Below are 9,294 nucleotides of genomic sequence, written 5' to 3'. Positions count from 1 at the left end.
GCGGTGAGAGATGCAAACTGCATGGACTAAAAGCCCAGGCAGACGGCCTTCATAGAAAATACTTTACAGTATGTGTAATTATAAATTCAACACAGAAATTGGTGACATCGTTTGTTTTTTTATATTTTTAAATTTCTTAGTGTATCTTGGAGGGAGATTGTATCTGTGTGACACTTAGATGTATGGCCTTCATGCCTTTAAAAAGAAAACAGAAAAAATACAGTTCTTTACAACTTCAGTAACTGCTGGTTGAGTATTTTTTATTAGATAGTCATATAAAAAAAGAAATACCAAACAACATTTTATGCTTGAAATAAAAGCAGAAAATACAAAAGTACTTGTAATGTTAAACAATAACATACATACTATTTACAAGGAAAGTTCTGATGAAGAACAAGTCATTGCAGTCCAACTCTGGCCAGAAAATAAAAAAAATGGTCATTAATTCTTAATACAAAAATAACCGTATGTACTTCCTGCTATCACATGTAGATTGTGCAGCCTTTAGATTCTGCAGTTGAGGTATGAAATATGAAGCACAAGTTATATGTATGTACTAAAACGTTAATGTTGGATGGTGGTGAAACGTTGGATGCTAGTGAAAAACATAAATATTTGCTCCTTTTTTTTTATCGAAAACGAACAGCATCAGACTTCATGCTTTTAGGATTTGTTGCCATGGCAATGACATGTAGCATGACAATTGTGACACCAATTTTAAATTTTGTAGAGTCCTAGCAAAGTATTTGTTTTTTGTTTTTAGATCTGCATCCATAGAGATGTACACAATAGCGCCACTGCTTCACTGATCCAGGTCATTGCTGTCGCAGCTGTGGGGGCGATAGTAACGCTGGCAAAACTCCCTGATGCGAGCACACGCCTGGAGCATCAGCTCCTCAGGTACAGTCACCACGATGCGGAAGAAATTGGGATACTCAAATGCCTGGATATTTTAAAAAATAAAATAAAAATTTTAAATTAAAATGTCTTTGTGATCTATGAATGAAATGAAATCGATTTTGAGAAATAAAGTGAGCATCTCACCGAAGCAGGCAGACAAAAGACAGATTGCTCTGTCACCAGTCGTTCAGTGAAGTCAACGTCATTGGTAAAATCTGGAAAGTGGTCCATGTCGATCCCAACCTGGTTAAAAGTAAACAAAACAATTACAAAAAAATAAGATTAAACTAACATATACTTTAAAATTATAATATATTGAAGAATATATGAAAACAATTGAACATAACTTATATCATTTGTGTATTTTAACCATTTATTTATCACAGCAGCTGGCCTAAATATGAATAATATTGTCGTCTGACTGTTGAGCATTTAAAAAAAATTCCTAATTTGGTTTGATGAAAAGAGACAATGATGGAAAGAAATGGTCATGATAAAGTGATACCCCAACATGTGGGGGTAAATGGTAAATGGCGTATACTTATATAGCGCTTTCTTCGAAGGCCCAAAGCGCTTTACAGTCAGTCCCATTCACCCATGCACACATATTCACACACACATATTCACACACACACATTCACACACTGGTGGCTGCTCCGCTGCCAAACACTGGCGCCAACCTCCCACCAGAGGCAAGGTGGGGTTCAGTGTCTTGCCCAAGGACACTTCGACACATGGGCTACAAGGCGGGAATCGAACCTGCAATCATGGGTCGACCGCCCTACCGCTGCACCACGGCCGCCCTGTACAATTATGATATGGTCTATTACTGTTTTACCAAAATAGTTGGATCTAAACTTTGAATAATCCTGAGAAAACGTTATGTAGCGACACATCAATCAACATTTTAATGAAAAAAGGGGATGATCTCCTTTTAAAAACACGCTAAATTGTATTGGGATGTATAGACATTTGTGAATCTTAGTCCAGAATAGCAAACTCACCATGAGGTACATGGCTCCTGAAGGCATCACAGGGTTCAGGCCGGGAACAAGGGACAGTTGGTTGTAACAGATTTCAGAGTTTGACTGAAACACACAAAAAAATCTGACTCAGTTTCATTGTGTGTTTTTTTTCAAGTCATAAACTACAAAAACCAGAATAGGATAATTTGTAAATGTACCAAATTGGCCGGATTTCACTGGATGATGAACGCTAACATTATAATTTTAGCTCTTTTCGTGTTTTACACTTGCAGTAAAAGGTTGAATTCATACTCAGGGTTTAAACTTGTTTTGGTTTTTTTAATCATGATACAGATTGCTAGATCTAGTATCATGGGGTTCGGTGGTCACACAAAAGAACAGAAAATTGGGTTTTTGTAATTATATTTGAGGGGCCAAAAGGCCAATCAGCTCACAGCAGTGGCTAATTTACTAAAGCATTCTAGCATTCTCAATAAAATACCAAATTTGAGTGCAGCTTTAAAACTAGAATTGATTACACTTGCATCAAAAGAAGCTATTCTTACACAGCTAAGCCCCAATCGTTACTTTTATTTTATAGTTTATTCAAATAAATCTCTTCATGCAGGATCACTGTGTATGTAAAATATTTCCATTTTTTCCCCTTCACCTTCAGGAAGCTGATGGTGTTGTTGTAGAAGCTCTGAGGGGTGTTGTTCAGGATGCTCTCCAGCGCCCCCTGGACAATGGTGCAGGCTCCCAGAATCCGCTGACTGAGCTTCACCAGGCCCTGACGAATCTGCAGAGGTGACACACAGGTGAAACAGTCACAACTCTGCCATCATCAAGTCCAACTAGAAGCCCCAGAAGAGTCCTGAACAATTGTTAACAATCTTTTGATAAATTAGGGGTCCCAATCACTTTTGTTCATTTATTTTTCCTGAAGCTTCTCTGTACTTTTGGTGAAATGGGAAAATGAAGATGCACCTTAGAGCCAAAGATGTCATTCCTGTCGTGGATCAGAATCCAGCCCAGCCTCCAGCCGGGGACCAGCCAGCGTTTGGCCAGACCACCGCAGGACAGGATGGGAACGTCACTGCTGAGACAAGCCAGAGAGGGGCTGCTGCATCCTGGGAAAACCTTCAATGTAACAAATTATGGGCACAAAATGTGTTTTTAAAGCAAAAACAACCAAATTTATATGAAGACAAGAAGGTTTAATACTGCAAAAATTAAATCTTGAGCAAGTGAAAAGTAGTATCGTCTAATTTTATGCCTTCTTGCACAAAAATCAAGAAAGTTTTTCAATATCAATATAATCCTAGTTTGAGAAAACACATTTTATTAACTGGAATTTTTGATAAACTTTTTTTTTACTACATTGACAGATTCTTTTTGCTTATTTAAAGAAAATCTTCCAATGGGGTAAGAAGTTTTGACTTATTTCTAAGGGGCCCTTTTATTTTTTTTGCAGTGTAGGACTTTGCATTTTAAAAAATTATATTTTCATTTAAAAACAGGTTAAATTAAAAAGCTGTGAAAAGATGCCCCCAGACTATGAGGCTGTTTAAAAAGTGTAAAGAAAAAAAGAAAGAGCAAACAAAAGTTGGAAATATTTGGCCACGGTGACCAAAAATGACCCTGAACCGGGATTTGTCTGTGATGCTTTGACCAAAAGATAATAGGAAGCGGTTTTAGTGATAAGGCATTCATGAAGCGTGGATAGATGAAAGTTAACAAATACAGAAACATTCTTCATAATCTTGATCATTGAGATGGTGGAACGGGAAGAATATAAAGAAGTGCAGTTCCCCCAGAATGCCGTCCTTTAGCCAAGAAGCTGGGTTTCATTACAGCAGCGCCGTAAAGAGGCCGTGGAATGAGGCACTGCCCCGCGTCTTATTGGTCGGGCAGAGACGAGTTACATAACAGCAATCACCAAACGTAATGGGCTTGTGTAACTTAAAAAGTTCAAGCACGTTTTGGCTCTTGGTTTCATCCACATCCTCTTTTTAAAGTTGGAGCTGCTGGAAAGGCTGGACGAACCCGGGGGAGGGGGTCAAACCCCGACAAATATAAATATAGTTTAGTGTTGTGGGGTGTACAGAGGAGAGGGGGGGCTGTGATGTCCCGCTGAGCGAGTCTTACTGTACCCTGCAGACACCTTCACCCCCCCCCCCCTCCTTTTGCAGAGCAAACAAGCCCCCCCAGAGTAGCCCCCGCCTGTTGCTCCACACTAGACATGTGCATTAACTGCAAACATATGTGGCCAGAAAGTGCAAAGTCATTCTGGTTTGCTGATGTTTAATGTGAAATATTCAGATGATGCCAGTGGATGGGGGGGGGGGCACACTCTTTCAAAAGTAAACAGCAGCTTCAACAAATCTCCAAGCATCACTCAGTCTTTCATCTGTAGAGAAGTTTCTAATTTTTTTATCCAGAAACTGCAGACGGTTTGGCCATCTCCACCCACAGGCATCAAGAGAGAAACCAAAGCGGAAGGCGTCATTAAAAGAATTCAGCTCAACTGACATGATCACCAACAGTCTTAGGAAGCGTCTCGTCTATGATCCTAGGATCCTGATTCAAGAAAAATTCTTGAAAGTGAGAATCTCCTGGTTCTTATTTGCCCTAAAATGATTAATTTTTCATTCTTTTCACCGTCTTTGCTTCAAGCAGAAACACAAACCTATGTCATGCTAAACCAGTTTCCCAAGTGTGAGGACTTTCTGTTTATTGGCTAGTATAAAACATAAATGAGTTTTCTGTTGTAAGTCTTAGTGTAGAAATGCTTAAAAACTTTCATTAACCAAAAATGCATGTAGCTGGGAAGACAACAACAGAATGACTTATCGGCAGATAACTTCCACCCCTGCCATGCCCGTCTTTGTTTTTGTTGATTTTCCGTCTCTTTGTTGGACCTTTGAGGATTAAAGCCTCAGTTTTCATGCATCGGATCACGAAGACCTGATTACTGGTATTTGAGTTAAGGTCTGGACTTTGGCTGCCCACTGTAGCATCATTGCATTAGAGCCTGGAAAACGTCAGTACACAAATCCGTTTAGTTCAGTGACTGGAAGTTATCATAATCCAGCAGCAACAAACTAAACCGGAGTATCACCGCTCTCCTGTTGCACTTTTGGTTCTGATGCAGTAACAGCTACATGAAAACTGAGGCCTGTAGAGTCTGAGATGCAGTTTAGTCTAATTCTTTATCTCAAATAAACTTACAATATGGATATGCATTGGGTCGATGACAAATGTCCTTGTATTGGAAACTTATCATATAAAATGTGAGTAAAGTGGCCCCAAGATGGTTCCCTGAGGAATTCCATTTGTGATTAGGAGAAGGAAAAAAGCATGATTTGGAACCACAAAGGATTTAGGTTCTGGAGAACACTACTCTGGACTAAATCTTAGTCCCTGATTTGTCAATTAAGTAACTGACTGTTTTATAAACTGTTCTAAGGTTTTTAAAGGTTTAACTCATCGATGTGTAGCAACGAGGCAAAAACAAATTCTGAGTAATGACAACACTGGAAGCCAAACCGCTTGATTATTTTAGATTATCATGTTTGTGTCAGAATATGTCTAAAATCCTTACATAGTTTTACATAGCTTATATTAAAAAAAGTCTCAATAATGACATCATTTTAGAATGGCAGAGCACATTTTAACAGTCTGTCTGAATGAAAAACAGCAACTCTGTCTCACATCCTCCGCTTGCCCCCGCTGACCTTCCTGGCTCCTGCTCATCTGTCACACGGCCCCTAATCCTCCCTCTGCTGATTTTGGTTTGTGAACCCATAATTCAAAGCGGGGCCAAATGCCACCAACTCAAACAGAATCTCTGCTGTCACCAGGGAGAAAAATGTGCCTCGCTGGTGTTACCCAGAGCCAAGTCCACCTGCCAACCTCTATCGAGATGCTATTTGTGCCAACATGCAGTCGTGCTCACCATATCGCTGTAGATCTCATCGGCCAGAATGGGAACACAGTATTTGGATGCCACTAGAACAAACAAAAACAGACATTTTTATCAGATGTTTCAAATATTTGTGTATATTTTTTCCTTGAGGTAGGCTGGGTAGCAGCGTGACGGACCTTTGAGGATCTTCTGCAGGTGTTCCTTGCTGAAGACGGAGCCGCACGGGTTGGAGGGATTGGTTACAATCAAACAGGAAGTCCTCTCATCAATCATGCTTTCCAAATGTTGCAGATCAATCTCCCAGGACTTATCCGGCTGCAGATTAAGGAAACAACACATGCATTTACCGGTTCATTTGAACAGAATATTCCTCAAAAGAAGAAATACTTTGAAATTAGTTCAGTGCCTTTGCTTTACAAGCAGCCTGAAATACATCAATTATGTAATGTTTTGGCAAAATCTGAGCCCATTTAGCAATCAGGGTGTTTAATCAGAGTGTCACCCATAAAAAAAACTATTTTGAAAACTAAATGCATTTCTTCTCATGTTTAAAATTAGTATATGTTTTGTTTTTTCCTCATTTTTGTTAAGTTGGAACTAATCAATCTTTCAGATTCTACACATAAAAATAACACTTTACATTTTTAAGGCAGAGCATTTATGGTGCCTAGTCTCCTTTTTTTATATAAAACTGACCCTCAAAATATACCTTTGCTCAAACATCTTGATGCTCTTAAGGTTCCCACACATTAAATGATGAGAATTAAATGAAAAATGTTTCTTTAACTGTAATTTGACAAGTTTTTCCTTACTCTTTCTTTTTGGGCCTGAATCAATAAATTAGTTTAAGACAAAGCTGAACTGGTTTTTCAAATATTAGGTTTAACCAGCTTTTCCTTATTATTATTATTCCAATGGACTAATTTACCTATAGATAAAACCTCTCAATTTGTTTGGAGAAAAGGGATTTTCCCATTTAAACACTTATCAAACACTCATTAGATCACAGAATCCAAACGTTTACCCTTAGCTTACCAGCAGGTTGTAGAGTTTGACCTCAATCCCCACTGACACAGCCAGAGTCTTATATAAGGAGAAGCCGGGGCACGGGACCAGAATGTTGTCCCCGGGGTTACACAGGACATTTATAGCAAGTTCAATGGCCTGACTGCAGCCGCTGGTCAGAATCACGTCCTGAAAGAGGGAACATGGTTAAAGCCCCTGTATTACCACAGATCTATTCACTTTCTTATAAACCAGCGTCGTCATGGAGACTAAAATGGATGAAGAGTGAGCACCTCGGCTTCCAGTGGAGCTTGTGGGATGCTGTAGAAGTTGGCCACCGCCTGCCGGCTCTTCAGGTAACCTGGGAGTACGATCAGTTCACGTCAGCAGTGATGCACAACCATCTCTTCTACAATTCTTCCAACATTTCGTCATTTCCATTTCTGAATACAACCTCATTCTGTGTATGCGGTTGTGTTTTTTCTGACTTTACTCACCCACAGAAGGTGCATAGCCATTGTATTTTTGGCAATCAATGGCATCTTTCATGGCTTGAATCACTGCATCGTCTGTAGGCAAGTTTCCAAAGACGGTTGGATCGCCTAACGATTAAATTTGAACAAATTTATGGCGTATTCAACCCACTATATTGCACAGACTCTGTTTTTCCTCATTTGTAGCCAACAGCCTGTTACTTACCTATGGAAAGTGCAATCATGGGTTTTTCAGGGTTTGGGGTGAGTTTCATTCCATCCACAATGGCCCTGATGGGATTCAGGGTGTTGTTGGCCATCTCCGATGGTTTCACATCCCACCTCAGCCTGCGGCTCTTCACCTTGGCCGGGTACAGGCTGCCGTTCACGTTGACGTGTTGCAGAGCGTTCCCGTGAAAGCCCTTCCCGTTGACTCCAATCCCACTCAGGCTTTTGGCCGTCAGCACAGTTTTACCGTGAACTCCATTCCCAGTCATCTGAACCACATAAGACTTGTTGTCCATCTTTGAACTGACAGGAAAACGGGAGGAAAACATCAGCTGCAAAACCTAACACAATACATAATGTATTTCTCAGCTTTTTACATACTTCATTTGGATTCACATTTTAATCAAATAAATAAGATACTCTCAGTGTGCAGAATATTTAAACATCATTAAACAAAATAAAACAAACCTTAAATCCCAAAAGTTTTCTTATGTATTTTTAGCTTCCCCAAAGTTTCCTATAAATATTTTTCTGAATTGCAAAGCAATTATTTTTGGCACAGTTTGCAACCATTTCATTCATTAGATTCTCTTCCAGAAATCAAATCGATGTTTTAAAAAAAAAGATACAAATTCCAAATATTTGGCCAAACTAGATTTTTTAAGCAATTGGTAAAAATTTATTTAATAAATGATTAAAAGTTGAGCCACTTTTGAACAGAAAATCCTAAACTTGCTTTAAAATAACCACAATAACTATCTTTATGTCTTACATATGATAAAAAGACAAAAATCATCGACTTACTTTGGTTAAATTGAATGCTTTGTCTCCAAGTAAGATGCACAGATGTTTCAGGTTTGAGAGCGAATGCAGAGAAGAGTGTTGAATGCATTTATATAGGTTCCTCCCCATAAAACTCTCCTAAATATGGGTGTCGAACCCTCGTCCTGTTTCCATTGGTGGAAGATGAGGGCTGAGCCAATACACCCCCTTTGCATCACTGAGAGCCATCACTGATCCACACCACCTTAATGGTATCAATTATGGAGCGCGCGCGGGGGGGGGGGGGGGGGGGCGCAGTCCGCGCCGCGCGCAGGATCAATGAGTTTAGTTGTCATGCGTCATGGCTGAGGGCGCGCGGGACCGAACATAAAACGTGGATGTGTCTGTGCCTCAGTTACTGCCTCTCTCCCTCTGTAGGAGGGTCACACATCCCAGAAGCTTTTTTGGAAAGCATCCTAATGGAATCTTGAATGCACTACGCGCGTGAGCGGCCCGCAGCCTCTTCGGGTGTCATTGTGTTTATCTGTTAGAGGATTCAGAGTCGTGACCCCGTGGAGCTGGATGACACCACGCGCGCAGATGTTGTGTAATAAATGACGCAACTGCGTGTTTCCTGAACTGAGGTTCAGACGAACACCTGACGTTTTTTTTCCACCAAAAAATAAGATACTGGGAGCCCCAGAGACTGAACTAAATAATGTTTTTACGTGCACAAGGATCTATAGTCTATGATATTAAAAACATTTTTTAGAGATGAATGTTTTTTACAAAGCAACTTCAAATTTATTTGATTGAATTTATTATAATGTTAAACAATCTAGCTAATAAACTAAAACAAAGGGGGGGAAAGTGCACAACACATACTGATCTGCAGATTCTTTTACTTAATTTTATCTCTACAGCACATTTAAAATTGTAATAATCAGACAGGCATTAGTAATCATAAAATCCCATGAAAATCACATTTTTGGTGTTTTTAACATGGCTTTGTAACATTTGTCTTCTGATGAAG

General features: G+C 39.6%; 1 protein-coding gene across 1 annotated transcript; it reads right to left on the bottom strand.

Moving 5' to 3' along the window:
• Nucleotides 1-243: 243 nt before the first annotated feature.
• Nucleotides 244-8,421, bottom strand: tat (tyrosine aminotransferase). The gene is made up of 12 exons (XM_004069824.3): nt 8,304-8,421; nt 7,498-7,802; nt 7,296-7,400; nt 7,092-7,159; nt 6,829-6,987; nt 5,970-6,108; nt 5,824-5,876; nt 2,853-3,005; nt 2,536-2,664; nt 1,905-1,988; nt 1,045-1,143; nt 244-943 (listed from the first exon to the last, which is right to left on the bottom strand). The coding sequence occupies exons 2-12, from the start codon at nt 7,793-7,795 to the stop codon at nt 803-805; spliced, it is 1,428 nt and encodes a 475-aa protein (XP_004069872.1). The 5' UTR covers nt 7,796-7,802; nt 8,304-8,421; the 3' UTR covers nt 244-802.
• Nucleotides 8,422-9,294: the final 873 nt, after the last annotated feature.

The sequence above is a fragment of the Oryzias latipes genome, chromosome 6 (assembly GCF_002234675.1).
Source record: "Oryzias latipes chromosome 6, ASM223467v1".
Classification (NCBI taxonomy): domain Eukaryota; kingdom Metazoa; phylum Chordata; class Actinopteri; order Beloniformes; family Adrianichthyidae; genus Oryzias; species Oryzias latipes.
Note: the sequence above shows the minus strand (reverse complement) of the source record. Positions and strands in the feature narration are given on the sequence as shown.